At 40.1% G+C, this 18,150-nt stretch overlaps 1 protein-coding gene across 1 annotated transcript in view; it reads left to right on the top strand.

Annotated features, from left to right (window-relative positions):
• Positions 1-1,290: 1,290 nt before the first annotated feature.
• The window catches only part of SNW1 (SNW domain containing 1), a 36,081-nt gene continuing 19,221 nt past the window's right edge, over positions 1,291-18,150 (top strand). Inside the window, exons 1-5 of the mRNA XM_030831900.2 lie at positions 1,291-1,363; positions 5,844-5,997; positions 10,062-10,223; positions 17,797-17,892; positions 17,985-18,091. Coding sequence (XP_030687760.1) covers positions 1,350-1,363; positions 5,844-5,997; positions 10,062-10,223; positions 17,797-17,892; positions 17,985-18,091 — 533 coding nt within the window. The 5' untranslated portion in view covers positions 1,291-1,349. The remainder of the gene's footprint in view (positions 1,364-5,843; positions 5,998-10,061; positions 10,224-17,796; positions 17,893-17,984; positions 18,092-18,150) is intronic.

The following is an 18,150-nucleotide window of genomic DNA, read 5'->3' as shown; positions in this document are numbered from 1 at the left end:
TCTGTCCACTGAAAAGGCTTACAAACAATAATTGTCCAGTAACGATGAGCATTTGTAGCATCCAGATTGTTTTCTTTAAATATCACTTTCCACTTAAAGAAAACCTTCTTGGATAAAGGCCTGATTCAAGGTCTGGGGCAGAAAAAGCACTAAATTAGCCTTGAACATCTTGTCACACCAGAAATCAAGTGATCCTGGATGTGGGGTGCTTCTGCTGCTGCTCAAACTAGTGTGTGTGGTTTGGAAAAATTCAAAGAACTGTACACTGAGTGCATGCACCTTTCTGTATGTGTGCTATACTGCTATTAAAAGTTCGTTTCGGGCTTCCCTGGTGGCGCAGCGGTTGAGAGTCCGCCTGCTGATGCAGGGGACCCGGGTTCATGCCCCGGTCCGGGAAGATCCCACATGCCGCGGAGCGGCTGGGCCCGTGAGCCATGGCCGCTGAGCCTGCGCGTCCGGAGCCTGTGCTCCGCAACGGGAGAGGCCACAACAGTGAGAGGCCTGCGTACCGCAAAAAAAAAAAAAAAAAAGTTCGTTTCTACATCATGGAAGATTTCAAACGTATACAAGAGTAGAGAGAATAATATAATAAATATCCATTTCCCCATTATCTAGCCTCAACAGTGATCAAAACTCATAGCTATTCTTGTTTCATCTACAGTATATTCCACCCACCTCCCTCTCCCCAATATTTTGAAGCAGATTTCATGTATCCTATCACTTCATCAAAGACTGTGTTTAATCCATAATCTATGTAAAAGACAATCTATCTAAAACACTTACGTATATAAAAACATACATACATAATGCACATAAGGAGTGTTCTAAAGGTAACTTACTAAGGATCACACAATACCTCCCCCCCGGAGAGTGTTTTGGAGGTGGAGTGTGGAGAAAGAAAGCGTGTAAAAATTTTTGAGTGTGAATGTTTTCACAGCGTCCAATAATTCTGCATTCGACAGTCTCACGATTTCCCACTCTTTTATTTAACGTTGCCGCCCCCGGAAGGCTTTCGTACTTGGGACCCCAACAAGGAAAATGTGATTAAGTGTAGAATAAAATAAAGAGACTTAAAAAGCATCTCAACTTCGTTAGTATTTTGCCTAGAGAACGCTCTATCGTGTCACAGTGGAAAAGATGCATTTGCTTTTTCTTAACTGAAGCGCTTATCCCGGGATAACTCCAGTTAGAAGAGAACCGAATTGTAGTCTTGTTCCAAGAACTACAAATCCCAGAAGGCCATTCGGCAAGGGCGCCTGCGCACCGCGCGCTCCTTCCTTTCCCCACCTCTCTACCGGGAAAGACCCGCCCCGCGGTGCTGTCGCTCGCGCTGGAAGAAGCGGAAGAAGATGGCGCTCACCAGGTGAGTTGTTGATTTGGGTCCTCGATACGGAAGGGTTTGGGAGTACCCACCTTTTTCATTTCTCTTCCCACACTCTCCGGGCAGTAACCCGGCCCGGGTCACAGAGCGACAGAGGCCGAGGCCACGGCTAGGCCCTCTCTCCGGCCGCCGGGGCGACTAGGCCTAGCCGAAGCTGGTGTCTTTCCTGAGCGGCTTCCCGGGTTGAGTTCGCCCCCTCACTAGGACCGAAAGCCGCGGCGTGGGGAATAGTTCTCTGGCTTAAGATGCCGAGGAGTTGCATGTGTTTTCGCTTAAGCATCTTGGGGGTGTGGAGAGAGCTCCCTCGGGTCCGCGGCTCGGGTGGGCGCGATGGGAGTGTGGAGGGCAGTGGCTTATTTGTCTTGGCAGAGTGAAGCGGGTGGGAGGCGACCGCCTGGCTTACTGCCCTTCGCCTGCCGAAGTCTCTCTCCTGTCTCTGTCCCTAAACAAGGATTCCCGGGGGAAAAAAGGTGGGGGCGCGGCACTGAACGGAGATTTAAAATCAGCCATAGTACTGGCCGCTGTCTACTAATTCGCGCCGCTGCTCCGCACTTTAACTTTGGGCCTTAGAATTTCTTCCCGTAGATGGAACCACTTCGGATTTTTGCTGTCCCGGTTGCCTTGGCAACCGCAAGTAAAGTGGTCCCCGCCTTTAAGAGAAAGATGCTTAAGGGGGAGATTCCAAGGAGTTACGTAACTCCTGTTAGTTGTCGACCTTGCTGCCCCATCTAAATAGAAAAACTTTCCATGCGAACGAACGCAACAGGAAAAGTTGAGTGTTACAGAGGGTAAAGAAAGTGACCACGTTAGTACATACGCTTGAGTTCCCTAAACACCCTTCATTCTCACATACGTTTTTCCTGGCTGATGACAGTTATGAATCCTAAACATATTTGAATGAGAAAATTCTTTCGGGAATTACTTTTGGATGCCTTGCTCTATCCTAGGGCTTGTGTGTATACAGAAGGAAATCTGACAGTCTTTGGCTGCAGGGAAGATGGGGTACAAGGCATACAGATATGAAACAAAGAACCACACAGAATGCTTATTGTGTAGTACTAACCTTAAGTGCAAAAAGAATTAGATGGAATGAGCTGAATGAAATGGAGCGTGTTCTTTAGTAAATGTTGCAGGCAGCAAACATTTGATTCAGTGCTCTCCAGATGGGAGAAGTGTGACAAAGACTAGTCAAGTTATGAGGAAAGGCTTTGTGGAAAAGGTGGAATTGGAAAAGGACACAAAGGAAAAATATCAGAGATATTGTGGGTATTGTGTGCTTAAAAGTGCAGTGGCAGGGACTTCCCTGGTGGTCCAGTGGTTAACACTCAGCGCTTCCAATGCAGGGCACGCGGGTTCAATCCCTGGTTGGGGGAACTGTGTGGCGTGGCCAAAAAATTATTATTTTTTTTCCTTAAAATTGCAGGGGCAGAGTGCAGTCTTTAAATAGCTTGACTTACATAGCTTTCAGATTTTGTTGAGTTTTAGCTAATTTGGTTTCTAGAGATGGTCTCAAGTTTCCAGGTGAACTGTTATCTCTGAAATCTGCCAGGGATTCTTAACAGCAGGGGCTGGACATGCTGATGTGTTACAGTCCTGGTGTTACTAACTAAAGATTTAAAGTCATACTGATTTAACTTTCTAAACTCGTGTGTTTAAGGTTATGTATCTAATAATATCACTTGCATTTAATACGCTTACTTTAGTAAAGGGGAAAGGATAGACTAAGATGTCTCCACAGTGGCACTACTGATGTTTTGGACTGGATAATTCATTCTTGTTTGGGACTGTCCTGCGCATATTAAGATGTTTAGCAGCATCTTTGGCCTCTACCCACTAGATGCCAGTGGAAACTCCAAACCCCTTTCTACCCCCTACCTCCCAAGTTCTAACAATCAAGATGTCTCCAGACATTGTCAAATGTCTACATTGTAGATATTTTGCTCCCAGTTGAGAAACACTGAGGTAGACTTTCTGCTGGCTTATGCAGCCCACCCCCACCATAGGAGTGTACCTCATGGGAATATCATCCTTTACAGGGAACAACAAAATTAAGACCCCCTGGAAGGCTAGGGTGTGTTCTAATCATAATCCAGGCCAGATTTTGTGTTTACTGGTTTGTCCAAACTCTGCCTTTTGATCATTTTACTGACTGGTTCTTCCAACAGAAGGTAAAGACAAGAGAAATGAAACATAAGTAAATATTTTGGCTTGTTACTGTCTTTGTATCCCTCCTATGTATTGGGTATACATGGTTTACTGAAAACAACTGTGGTATAAGCCCAAAACGTTTGACTCCATTCATCCAGTTATTAAATCGCATGTGTTGAAAGTCTACCATGTGTCAGGCTAGGGTTGGTTTTACAGTATTGAATCAGTCAGGCAAACCTCTTATCCTCACGGAACTTATATTCTAGGGAAGACAGACTGCAGGAGTAAACAAATCAGTAATGCAAGTTCAGGTAGTAAGTACTAAGAATAAAATACAAATAAAGGGATAGAGAGTGACTCAGAGTGTGGGGTGGAATGCTGTTTTGGACAAGGTGGTAATGTGACAGCTGTTGGGAGGTATAATTGAGCAGGGCCAATGAATACTAAGAAGCAAGCACTAAAAAATCTGGGGAAGAGTTTTCTTAATAAGTAAATAGACTACTTTATGGCAGTGGGAAAGCAAATGTAAAGATCCCGAGATGGCTTGTTTAAAGGAACAAGTAACATAAAAATGAGTGCAAAGAGAAGAGTGAATATATTTCTTTTGCCAACATTGAAGTAGGCCCTGCTGTGAGCTAGCTAGCCAATGCGTAGAGAGTTAGGAATAAAAGAAACAAAAGGCGTGATTCCTGCCCTCAAGTTGCCTACAGTCTAATGAGAGAAAGAAAGGTAAATAAATAGATGATAGCAGTAAATAAGGTAGATATTGTAATAATGATACATAGAGGGTCTTGTGAGAGCATGGGTGGTTAGTTTGGGCAACTGACCCAACTGGGGGAATTGGGGAACAGCTCCACATAATCAAATATTTATGGAACACATATTGAATGGTATTTAGACACCGTGCCAAGTGGTTCATGGGTACTGTCATTTAATACTTATTACAGCTCTGTGAGATAGGTAATCTTATGGTCTGTCATTACAGATGAGAAAACTGAGGTTCAGAGAGGTAAACAACTAATCCAGGTTAGTGAGTGGCATAGGTAGGATTTGAACTCTTGAGTTCTTAGCCATCACATTACCTGACCCGCCAGACTGGATTAGAGCCCTCTGACATACGCTGTCATAACACTCTGTACTTTTTCTTATCACTTAGTAAGTGGATTACTATGGATTTGTGTGATTTTGATTGTCTCTCTCCCCTGCAAGACTCAGCTGTCTTTTTCTGTTCATCATCTCATTGCCTACCTAACACAGTGCCTGCACCCCAGCAACCACTAAATATTTTTGAATAAATAAGCTGTACTGCTTATTCACATATTCTTTTTTTTTTTTTTTTTTTTTTTTTTGCGGTACGCGGGCCTCTCACTGTTGTGGCCTCTCCCGTTGCGGAGCACAGGCTCCGGACGCACATGCTCAGCGGCCATGGCTCACGGGCCCAGCTGCTTCGCGGCATGTGGGATCTTCCCGGACAGGGGCACGAACCCATGTCCCCTGCATTGGCAGGCGGACTCTCAACCACTGCGCCACCAGGGAAGCCCTATTCACATATTCTTACTAGTCAAGAATCACAAAGGAACCTTAACTTTTCCATTAAATGTATTATTCATATACTGGAATCCTTTTGTGGTACTTTGGGATATCTCTATAATAACATTTATCATACTTAAAAGTTAAGAATGGTTTAGTAGAAAGGCTGCTTTGATTCAAGAGTACCAAATTACATCTTTAGAATTTCTGCTTTGGATCTTTGACCTCTTAAATTTTAAATTCCATTCTAAACTAGATACCTTGGGAAAACACACTTAAATGTGCAACTCGTGTTTTCTTTTTTTATCCACCTCTTTGCTACATTCAGTGCTAATTATTTTTTTGTATTGATGCTAAAATAGTTAAAAGTAGGAAGCATAAGAGTAAAATAGTTAAAAATAAGGAGTAAAAGACTAGTAAAGACACTAAGAAAACCATATACTAAAGAGTTGACCCCTTGGTAATTGAGAAAATTTACTTATTGTAAGAAAAGAAAGGTGGAAGCATAAAAACTCAATGGTTTATTATGTGAAATATCTGTTAATTTTTTATTCTGGGCACCAGTTGCCTGCATCCTGGTCAGATATTTTTACTGTATGTCTGTTAGTACTTATTTCTTTCCAGGCATAATAAAATGACTGATAATCCTGCCATAAATCATTGGAAAGTTTGTTCTTTTGCTCAAAGGAAAAAGTATTACAGGAAAATAGTGTCTGATGGCCAAATTGCAATAATCAAATATAAGAGTTTTTAAAATTCTGACTTTTATTATCTTTGCTTATAGCTTTTTACCTGCACCTACTCAGCTATCTCAGGACCAGCTTGAGGCTGAAGAAAAAGCAAGATCGCAGAGATCACGACAGACCTCACTGGTCTCCTCCCGAAGAGAACCTCCCCCATACGGGTACCGGAAAGGCTGGATACCTCGGTTATTAGAGGTAAATAATTGTGCTGAAAATTATTATAGCACCTTTGTAAAATAAGTTTAAACCCTAGAACTTCTGCATATGAATGTCAGTATGATAGAAATTCTGGTTGTGAGCTCTCAAGACATGTACTTCCCTCAGAAGATTGAGCTTTTTCTTCTTGCTTATTCTCACTGCTTTATGATCACTGAAAAAGTGTACAATTTATGTCTATTCTTATGTCAAACTGTTACTTATGTACAGAAGAAACTAACAAACCCTTTATGTTTGGGGGGGATTATAGTATATGGAAAATAATGGGAAAGTAAGAGGAAAAAGATGAAAAATGGTTTCACATTCAGGTGCCTTTCCCTCCCTCTCCCCTTCATGCACAATGCCGCATCACCCTGAAGAAACAACTTTCTTCCAGGGAAAACTCCAGCAGCGTTTCCTTTTCTGATTTCTTCCTGTTGGTATAGTGGATAGACCATTGACAAGGAGTTTTTTTTTTAAAATTAATTGTTTTGCATTATAGCTGTGTTCCTTACTCTTTTTTTTTTTTTTTTTTGCGGTACGCGGGCCTCTCACTGCTGTGGCCTCTCCCGTTGCGGAGCACAGGCTCCGGACGCGCAGGCTCAGCGGCCATGGCTCACGGGCCCAGCTGCTCCGCGGCATGTGGGATCTTCCCAGACCGGGGCACGAACCCGCGTCCCCTGCATCGGCAGGTGGACTCTCAACCACTGCGCCACCAGGGAAGCCCTGTTCCTTACTCTTTGTGTGACCCTGGACAGGTCCTAAGCTCTCTTCATCTGTTTTCTTATCTTCAACTTGAGAATGTTAATATATCCTAACATACAGATTAGATAAATTTGGGGGAAGGTATAAGAGACAGAATTTGTTGGTTGATTCAGAGGCAGTGAGGGAGAAGGAGGAATCTGAAATGATCTTTTTATATCTCTAGCTTGTTCCCAAAGAACAAACTTTTTTGGCAGCACCTATTCACAGGATCTTGTGCGTCAGTTCAGTGCGTATTCCTTTCCCTAATTCCAGGGCATACTGCCCATGCTTGATCACCTTTTTTTTAATCTAGGGAGAAACGCAGACATTTGAGACTTTCCTCCTCCAAGCTGCTTCCTGTTCTCCATCTCCCTGTATTCATTCTGACACCTGCAGATTTTCCTCCTCCAATTCCCAAGGGATATACCTGCCCTATTGAAAACCTCTGTGCCTATTCATGTTTGTACCCAGTTATTTTCATTTTATCACTTTGTCGTGTTCTGTCTTTATATGGTTATAATTTTACTTTACAAATGGGAAGAGCCAAGTGTCCTTAGCTTTTTTTCATATGCCTGCAAGTGGTGATCATAGTGAACTAAGTATTCAGTGGATTGAAATATGTTGCTTAGCACCTATAAAAAGGCAACTGTATTCTCAGCCTCTCTCATGTTTGTCATTACCCCTGCCCTACCAAACTCTTTGTACAGCCTAGAAGAACACTCAACTAAAGAGATCATGTCTTCTCCTAACATATACCCTGGTGATTTTTTTGTTTCTCTGGTTGATTTTTGTTCAGCGGTCCTCTGGTCCTTATTAATTCTAGTGTGTGAAAGCCAGTCTTACCACACTTATGATGGGATTTTTGTTGTTGTTGCTTTTGTTTTCACTGATAATGTAATTTGTGAGAAGCAGAGCAAAATAAAAGATATCAAGGAAGCTGTGATGCCGTCTTATCTGTGGCAAGAAAGACAGAACTTGTCATTATCTAACAGAAGGCTTGAGTGTTTCTTTTTAGGGATTACAGATGCTCTACTTTTGGCCTCTCGATAGATTAGGGTGGGGTGGCAGGCATCATTTTACCTACAGTAGAAATCTCATCCTTACTTGCATTTCAGCATCAGGACATTCAGGTACTATTAGCTTTTAAAATCTTACTTGACTATCAAAAGTGTCATATATCCTGGTGGAGCAGAACATTTTATTTGAAAATCAAACCAAAATGGCCAGCTAATAGAAATACTGTGAGTGCTTCTTGAGGAGAGTGAAAGTTCTGTGGAAGAAAGCATCTTGTTCTAGTTTTTAAAGTAAAAGCTATGATTTTTCTGGCAAGCTTTATGACCACGTAATGCCACATCTACAGTCTTGAAGTGCTTATTATAGTTGAAGAACTCTAGTAAATCTGAGCCCATGTCAGATTGATGGCCTGGCTACAGGTAGTACCTTTCTTGGGAATACCTTAACTATTTTCTGCCTAATTTACAAGAAAACATCTCCTTTAGCTTTATTGTTTGTTTTAAAAAATGTCAAACCTTTCTTTAGCAAGTAAGCATGTTGTACCTAGAAAATCACATATCCAGGATCTAATGGAATATTTCTTGAAGGAGGAGATCATATAAAAGTGGCTATTTTCATAATTTTTTTCCATCAAACCCCCTCTAAATGATTAATATTAATATATTTTTTCTCTCATTTCTTAGTGAAATGATTTGCCTTTTTTTGAGTCAGGGTATTTCAGTTTAGTAAAAAATTTAACAACTTTTGGAGTCAAAAGATCTGGGTTCAGGTCCTCATAGCTATCCATGAGACCTTGGAAAAATCACTTTTAACTTTTCTAAACTTGAATTTTTTCCATATGAAAATATGAGGTGTTGAACTACAAGAATTAAATGAGAATATATGTGTAGGCAAGTATTATTAAATTTAACAAAACTATTTAAATTATATTTGATATTCATATATTAATTTGATGATATACATTTTTGTAATATTAAACTTCATTGACAGACTTAGCTTATTCTACTTTAGAAGTCTTAATTCTCTTCTAAGTAATTGTATAATCATCGTTAGAAATGTGGTAAACTCATTTCTGGGTCCTTCCTATTTATTTGCTTCTCATGGAACACTGAATAAATAAGATGTTGTTAAAATCTGAAGAAGAAATATAATTCTATACTTTTTTTTTTTTGGCTGTGCTGCTCAGCTTGCGGGATCTCAGTTCCCCGACCAGGGATTGAACCTGGGCCACAGTGGTGAAAGCCCGGAATCCTAACCACTAGGCCACCAGGGAACTCCCTAATACTTTACATTTTTGCTCTACCTATAGCATGCGTGACCTGTCCTTCACTAAGAAAATTATGTATGCTAAAATGAAAAATCTTTTCCTTATGTTAAACATTTTGTTTAATTTCTTCCTGTCATGTACATAAAATCCACATCCTTGCCATGGTCTAGAAGCCCTTTCGTGATCTGGTGTTTGTCCACCATGCAGACTTATCACCTATATGTCTGCTCTTCTGCCCTCAGTAAGCTACAGCCCCAATGGACACTCATTTCCTGGAACATGCCAAGTTCGTTCTTGCAGCAGGGCCTTCACACTTGCTGTATAATCTGCCTAGAAAATGCTTCCTTCAGATTTTCCCACGACTGATTTCTCATCATTCAGGCTTTAGCTCATGTTACCTCTTCACAAAGGTTATCCCAACCACACTATCAAAAATAGCCCCTCTTGGGACTTCCCTGGTGGCACAGTGGTTAAGAATCCGCCTGCCAATGCAGGGGACACGGGTTCGAGCCCTGGTCTGGGAAGATCTCACATGCTGCAGAGCAACTAAGCCTGTGCGCCACAACTACTGAGCTTGCACTCTAGAGCCCACGAGCCACAGCTACTGAAGTCTGCGCACCTAGAGCCTATGCTCAGCAACAAGAGAAGCCACCGCGATGAGAAGCCCGCACACTGCAAGGAAGAGTAGCCCCTGTTCACCGCAACTAGAGAAAGCCCGCGCGCAGCAACAAAGACCCAATGCAGCCTAAAATAAGTTAATAAATTAATAAATTTTAAAAATATATAATAAAGAAAATAGCCCCTCTTCCCAGTCCCTTTATTGCTTTCAAGGCATTTATCACAAGCCAAAAATTATGCTTTTTATATCTTTGCCCACTAAAATGCACACTCCACAAGGTCAGAGACCTCTGTTTTGTTTACTGCCATTTCTGTAGCATCTAGCATAATAAGGGCTCAATGGTTATTTGTTCAATAAGTGAATATATCTTAAATCTCAAACTACTATTAAATATTCTTTTTATTTCTTTTTAATATATAGGATTTTGGAGATGGAGGTGCTTTTCCAGAGATCCACGTGGCCCAGTATCCCCTGGATATGGGACGAAAGAAAAAAATGTCAAATGCACTGGCCATTCAGGTGGATGCTGAAGGAAAAATTAAGTATGATGCAATTGCTCGACAGGGACAGTCAAAAGACAAGGTAACCCTCTCATTGATTTTTTTTCCCCATTGATAAATATTTTGTGAGGAGTTTTTTTAATTGTATGAAAAATGATAAATCTGGCCATTTAGTTTATGTTAAAAGTAACAGTGACGTATACTTAGGCTAACTGAAGATGACTTCATAACAATATGAACAATATAATATGACTTCATAACAGCAATAACTTTTTCCTTTGAAATTCCCCAAATTGATGATAGGTTATGTATACTTAAGGGTTTTTTTTTTTTTTTTTGCGGTACGCGGGCCTCTCACTGTTGTGGCCTCTCCCGCTGCGGAGCACAGGCTCTGGACGCGCAGGCTCAGCGGCCATGGCTCACGGGCCCAGCCGCTCCGCGGCACGTGGGATCTTCCCAGACCGGGGCATGAACCCGCGTCCCCTGCATCGGCAGGCGGACTCCCAACCACTGCGCCACCAGGGGAACCCTACTTAAGGGTTTTTATGTATTTGTTTTACATTTAAAAAACAGTTCTTCTTTTTCCCTTCTAGTTTTATTGAGATATAATTGACATACAGCACTGTATATTAAAAACAATTCTTTTATAGTACTAACTTTTTTAAAGGCTAGCAAATTTTTTAAAATCTACAATCCTAGCACCCTAAAAAAATTAAATTTAGTTTTGTGTATAGTCTTCTATTTCTCTTCCATGTACTTAAAGTGTACATAGATACTGGGCTTCCCTGGTGGCACAGTGGTTGAGAGTCTGCCTGCCAATGCAGGGGACGCCGGTTCGTGCCCCAGTCCGGGAAGATCCCACATGCCGCGGAGTGGCTGGACCCGTGAGCCATGGCCGCTGAGCCTGCGCGTCCGGAGCCTGTGCTCTGCAACAGGAGAGGCCACAACAGTGAGAGGCCTGCGTACCGCACCAAAAAAAAAAAAAAAAAAAAAAAGAGTACATAGATACTTAATTATTTTAATGGTTCATTTGAATAGAATTAATCATATAAACTTCTTTCTCCCTCGATTAAGTACAAAACTGACACTTGCTACTTTTAGGATGGCCCTGCTTACAAAGTAATCCAAAGACCAAAAATGAAGTTTACTTAAAATAATCTCATCACAGAGCAGCCACACTCAGAGCCAAGGAACTGTTTTTAAGACCTAGTTTGGTTTTTTTTAATAAATACTCCAAGTATTTGGAGTATTTTGGAGGTAAAAGGGCTCTTCAGAATTGAAGATATTGGGGAAGGTACTTGAGAACCTTCACTACCTGTCCTTTGCTTCTCTCTCTCCCAAACATTTTCATTTTACCCTGTAAGACAGCACTAATGATAAACCATCCTTTGCTCCTCCGTTATGGCTGCTAGTTTTTGGGGAAAACAATTATGCAGTCATGCAAATTTGTATCTCAGGTTTCAGCAGAGCTGTCTTGATGTTCCTCCAAGCTTAGCTCCTACTCCTCTCCATCCCCCCTCAGTTTAATAGGCGACTCCCCATCTGTTTGCAGATAAGGCTATTGGAAGTAAATTGTAGCTTTCTTTATCCTGCACGTGTCTTTTTGTCTTGACTATTCCTTTTGTCTCCATAACAAATCTCTTCTCCTATCTAAACCTAATCTTGCCAGGTGTATTCTAGTGTATCCTGGATCTCGTCCCTTCCCCTTTTCTTTGTAACCTCAACTTTACATGTATTCCCACTTTACATATATACACACACGTACACACTCAAACATACACATCCTTTTTTTACATGAATGAGATTTTAATTCTCATAACTCCCATAGACGCTTTTTTTTTCTTACTTAAGATGTTTTGAAGATTTTCATTAAGAAAAATCTATATAGATATTCTAAGCATTAGTGGTTTCCAATTTTTTAGTTTTGCATACAGTGCTATATTCAAGATCCATACATAAACATCTTTTTGCACATGAGTATTTGTGTAAAATAAATTCTTAGTAGTCTATGCATTGGGTCAAAGGATATTCACATTTCAAATGTGACACATAATGCCAGTATGTTCTCTAAAAAGCCTTTGCTTAACAATCATTCCATTCTTTTGTGTTTCCCTCAGACCCTCCATCTGTTAGTCACCATGATTTATCTTATTTCCTTAACATTTCTCTAGTATTGTCCCTTCTTTGCTACTTAGTTCAGACGCTTATTTTTTCTTGCTTAATTTACTGCAGCAGAGTCTGAACCCATCTCCTTGGCATTTGTCTTGCCTGCCTGAAGAAACAGTCATTCACGTTTTTCTGTTTCTCTCGCTCTCTCCCCCACAAAAACACATACAAGCATGCACACTTAAAATCTTTCCATAGCCTTCAGGATAAGAACCAGCCAAGCACCTTACAGCACACTTGACCCCTTGCTTACCTTTCTAGCCTAGCATCAACTTTCATGACCAGAATACTGAAATCCAAAAATAAAGAGTCCAGTTTTAGCCGTTCTATTTATTTTCAATACAAAATAATCACCATAACAGGTGGTTGTTAAAGAAGAAGAAACTTGCAGGCATTCCCTATGAATGTCTGCTATGAGGAACTTCTTGCAGCTCCCCTATTATGGCACGTTCGTTCTTGCCTTGGGAGCTTCCCCTGGGTGCCCTCCGATGCTGGGGAAAGCCGTCTCCCTATTCTTTTTTCTGGCTAAATTCTATTGTTTTCAAGTCGCAACTCGCTCTTCACTATTCCAGGATACTGTCCCTGATCCTCCCTAGCTAGACTGGGTGTCCTTCCTCCCTATTCCCTGTGTTTACTATAAAGTAGCAGTTGTAATTATCCATTTTGTTGCAATTATCCTTTTGTTGTAGTTATCCATTCACTAACAATGTTCTATGTCATTTGACTAAGAGCTCCTTGAGTACAGAGCTTATATCTTTTCATTTTCCTCTTTGGCACCTAACTTAGTGCCTGACAGCTTGACACACAGGCATTCAGAAGTGTTTGTTGGAGGTATTATAGCAATATTTATTGAATAACAGAAAGCCACTTTTCCTGAAGCCACTAAGGAAGCATGATCCACTCCTGCAAAAGGAAAAATACGTCCCTATACTTGCAGGGCATATACTGGAAATTTACCCTGGGCCATGAAGGACTTCATTCACCTTTGTTTTGGTGCACCTCTCCTTCTCTGGAATAATAACTATGCTTTATCGGTATTTGCTACCTCTCCTCTCATTTATTAGGAAAAAGCAGCATTTTAGGACAATAATTTGACTTTGACAGGATGTGTAATTTTGAATGAAATACAGTTTTAGCCCATTTTACATGTATATTGGTGATTCTTTTGTATTGAAAGTAGAGTAGAAATGTTAAAACTGAACTGTTTATTTTTGGATTTCAGTATTCTGGCCAAATAAGGTCTCCATAGTATTGTTCGTTACACAGTAAAAGCCTTACATGTTTGCCTAGAAATCAGCCACTGGAAATGAACCCTAGACTAGTAGTTTATAGGGGTACCACTCTCAGGTTCATACTAACCCTGACTGTAATGGGGAGGCTGTACATGTGTGGGGTATATAGGAAATCTCTCTACATCCTGTTAATTTTGCTGTGAACCGAAAACTGCTCTGAAAACTGCTCCTAAGACTGCTTAAAAAAAATCATAATAAATAACCACAATGAAGATTAAAAAAAAAAGAATAGGGCACTCAATGAGTTGAGAGGAAAGATACTGAAGAGAGTGACTACCTGGAGTATTCTAACATTGTTTATGATGGATGTATTTCCTTGCTGGACTTTATACCCTGGAATATACACTTGAATTCCTTATACAAATTTAATTAATACGTTATTTTAAAAAGTGGATGTATTAATGCATGAAGTTCTAGACTGCATGTAATAATTCAGCATTAACTATGCATTGGCATTTAGAGGAGAGGGACACTTCTTGATTGTTTGGGACTGTCTTGAGCATTGTATTATGTTTAACATAACTGGCACTACCTATTAAATGCCAGTAGTGCCCCCTCCTGCCGCCCCCACCATTGTCTTAAACAGAAACATCTCACATATTTTCATAGGCCCTGGGAGGGGAGTTGGAGGCGTTAGCATTGCCCTGTGTTAAAACCACTGATTTTCCTGTTTTAGAAGTGGGAATTGGCTATTAAATGCACAAAATGAGATTTTTTAAAAATTTATTGTCATTCAGAATGCTGATATGCAAGGTCCTTGACATAGGATGAAAATGGCTTATTGGATTATTGAATTTGCGCTATACTGCAGTGGTTTCTGATTTGTATCAGAGGGATCTGGCATTCTTCAGAAACCAGGGACTTCTCACTGAAATATTAATAGTGAAAGAGCAAGAATGGAAAATACTAGCTGTAGGTATAAGAGGTGAACAAGGAAAGGTTCCAAGGGATAATATTCTAGGGCAAGTCTAAGGCGATTGATCTCTCTAAATGTAAAGTAAATACTGTGTACAAGACTTAATGGTAATACAAAATTGGGAAGGAGAAAAAAATTTTTAAGTAAATCTCAATAGAACTAAATCCTTTTTTTTTTCCAGTTGTGACTTCAGTCATAAATCTTGAAATAAAAAGCCTGGTGTTTACATTTTTCCTTCTGAAATTATTAAATAGGATATGTTACATACATGATATTGCCTAAAAGAATGCCTTCAACCCCTCAGCGCCCCCCAAAAAACTCCAAACAACCTTAACCCCAAGATAAATTGTATGTTATTACCTTGTTCATGGGATTTCACGAACTATGTCTATAAAGACAGTGTTTTCTTTCTCTACCTCTGAAATGGTAGCTATGCTGACAAGCTTATCCTTTTAGTCAATCCAATCCTTTGCCAGTTTTCAGTAATAAAAAACTTCTGTTTCATAGATGAGTTATTACTTTATCTTGCTCACAAAACTCATTTGTGCTCCTGATACCTTGGAAGGTATATTGTAATTTTTCGGATAATCCTCCCCAGCCCCTTTGCCCCCTGAGATATACTGAGTTTCTTCAGCACATTTGATTCTCAGGCAATAAAAATTGGGGGTTTTATAGTTAATACCATGGAGGAATCTTGCTCTTCAGATGTCCTTCATCAGTTTTGTGAAATGCTAGAATCTTACTGATGCTCATTTAAAGGGTTATTAACTTTGGAATACCCAAATAAGAAGCAGCAAATGGCTCTTGTATGCTAAATTAGTATTGAGACTTTATGTTGAGTATATACGACTACCAGGGAGTAGAATCCCTTCCTGTAGCAATTACTGTGTAAAAGTAATTAACTCTTCATAGTCTTGGTATTATTTTCTAGAGACTGTTATATAACTTTTAATTCTTATGATATAGATTTTTTCCATACTGAAAAGAAGTAAGACTTTTTTTTTTAATTTATTTTTATTGTTGGCTGCGTTGGGTCTTTGTTGCTGCATGCAGGCTTTCTCTAGTTGTGGCGAGCCAGGGCTGCTCTTCATTGCAGTGCGTGGGCTTCTCACTGTGGTGGCTTCTCTTGTTGCAGAGCATGGGCTCTAGGCACGCAGGCTTCAGTAGTTGCGGCACGCAGGCTCAGTAGTTGTGGCTCGCATGCTCTAGAGCGCAGGCTCAGTAGTTGTGGCGCACGGGCTTAGTTGTTCTGCGGCATGTGGGATCTTCCCTGACCAGAGCTTGAACCCATGTCCCCTGCATTGGCAGGCGGATTCTTAACCACTGCGCCACTAGGGAAGCCCAAGAAGTAAAACTTTTGAGGTCAGCTACAAGCTGTGTGATCTTAACGCACTGAGCCTTGCTTTTCTCACTGGAGTAAGCTTTAGGGTCCCTTCCAAAATGAACACTCTGAGAGGATGGTGACACTAGTAGCTCCCATATCAATAGACATGTTTTGTGGTAAATTAGCTACATTTCTTACCTGATCCCTTTTCTTATTCCTGAGAAAAACAAGCTAGAGATTTCAGTCTATAGTCATGATACAGTTTTTCCAGGAAATCAACAGCTTATGTAGAACATTCTGCAAGCCCCAAATATATGTACCTTTAGCATAGAATAGAGCATCTCTGAAAGTCACACATTCAATCATTTGTACAAAAACTATTGACTGAATGCCTCCTGGGGACCAAGCATTGTTAGAAGCACTGTAGATACTTTAATGAATGAGAGATTCCTCATCAATAATGTAGGTATAATCATTGTGCACACCTCATAGGGTTGATGCGAAAGTTAGGTTAGTTTATATATATAAAGCAGAAGAACAGTGGCACAAAATAAGTGCTTAATAAATGTTACCTATTATAATTGTTATTACTTTAATGGGCAAGACAGGTAAAGATTTAAAGTAGTTAATAATTTCATACTGTAAGCAGTGCTTTGAAGAGAGTAAACAGAGTTCTGTGACACTGAATGATTGGGTAGGGAGGGGGTTGCTCCTTTAGTGAGGGTAGTCATAGGAGGCCTCCCCCTTGCATACCTGACCTTTGAACGAAGACTCAGGTTGAGAACCCAATTGAAGAACCGGGAGCAATACTCTGTAAAGGCCCAGAATTGGGGGAAAGCAGGTTGTGTTTGAAAAACAGAAGAGTCCATGTGACTGAAGCATAAAGAATGAGGGAGCGAGAGGTACAGGGGAAGATTGAAGCTATAGGCAAAGCCAGGTCAGGTCGTATAGGCCATTAAGTTTTTTTGCTCTGTTGTTTGGAGTGAGAAATTAGCAATAGCATGCATTTCCTTTAAGCTGTTTTAAGGAATGTCATGGTAGAATGCAATTATTGATATAAGACTTTGACTTATAGTAGTAAACATTTTCTTCTGCAGAAAATTTCTGAAGATCTCAAGTGCCCAGGAATTTGGTTTTCTTTCATATTTATAAGTTGTCCTTTATCTGTATGTGTGTCAAAGAATTCCTAACTCAAGCAGCAAAATCTAGAATGCTGCTTATCTGTTAAATTTCCAGTACTTCTGTTTTTCTATAAAATCTGCCATGTAAGTTATTATGGAAGTATTCGAAAGGATAGATGGACATGAAAGTCAGTAATATTCTGTTCGGCAGAGGCCTACCAATCAGATAACAGTCCTAAATTTGGATAATGAGTGTAAAATAAGGTATGTGTATAGAATTTTTTTTTTTCATGGAAGAAAGTGTTCTGGGTTTTTTGACCATGGCATATGTTCATTTTCTTAGTCTATGAATAGAGTTGATGCCGTAAAAGACAAACATTATAAGTAGGGCGAGGTCAATGAAATTTTTTAGGCCTCCTGAATTTGGAAATTATTTAGTAACCTGACTTAAATTCCAGTGAGCTTGTAATCCAAGATAATGGTGCTATAGGCAGTTTATATCATCATTAATTTCAAGTCCTAGTGAGGCTCAAAAATAGGGATCACTGATGCATAAGGTTTTGTTGGCACAATTTATTTGGACACTGACTTGATTAGACGATCTCAAATAATTTAAATGCATGAGGTCAGAGGAAAATTATTAACTTTTATAGCCAGGGCAGCAATTTGTGTATATATATTTTAAACTTCCTTGGTTTTAGAATCTAAAAGACAAAATCTGTGTCCTAAATTTATAAGTGTGCTGAGAGGACATTTTGACTTCTGAAATGACTTAATGAGGTTGTTTCTCTTCATTCTTTGCTTTTCTTAAGCCTGCTTTTGTTTGAACATTTTAGGTCATTTATAGCAAGTACACTGACCTGGTTCCCAAAGAAGTCATGAATGCAGATGACCCAGACCTGCAAAGACCTGATGAAGAAGCCATTAAAGAGGTAACTGGGAATTGATATATATAATTATTTTAGATGACGTTTTACATCTTTATTAACTTTCAAACCACTCTATATGTTGTTTCTTATTTCAGATAACAGAAAAGACAAGGGTAGCCTTAGAAAAATCCGTATCGCAGAAGGTTGCTGCAGCCATGCCAGTCCGAGCAGCTGATAAACTGGCTCCTGCTCAGTATATCCGGTATGAATCATGCCTGGAGGTTTTAGTTTCATGTTGGAAGTGATTGTAGTTGGGGGTCC

The sequence above is a fragment of the Globicephala melas genome, chromosome 2, assembly GCF_963455315.2.
Source record: "Globicephala melas chromosome 2, mGloMel1.2, whole genome shotgun sequence".
NCBI lineage: Eukaryota > Metazoa > Chordata > Mammalia > Artiodactyla > Delphinidae > Globicephala > Globicephala melas.
Note: the sequence above shows the minus strand (reverse complement) of the source record. Positions and strands in the feature narration are given on the sequence as shown.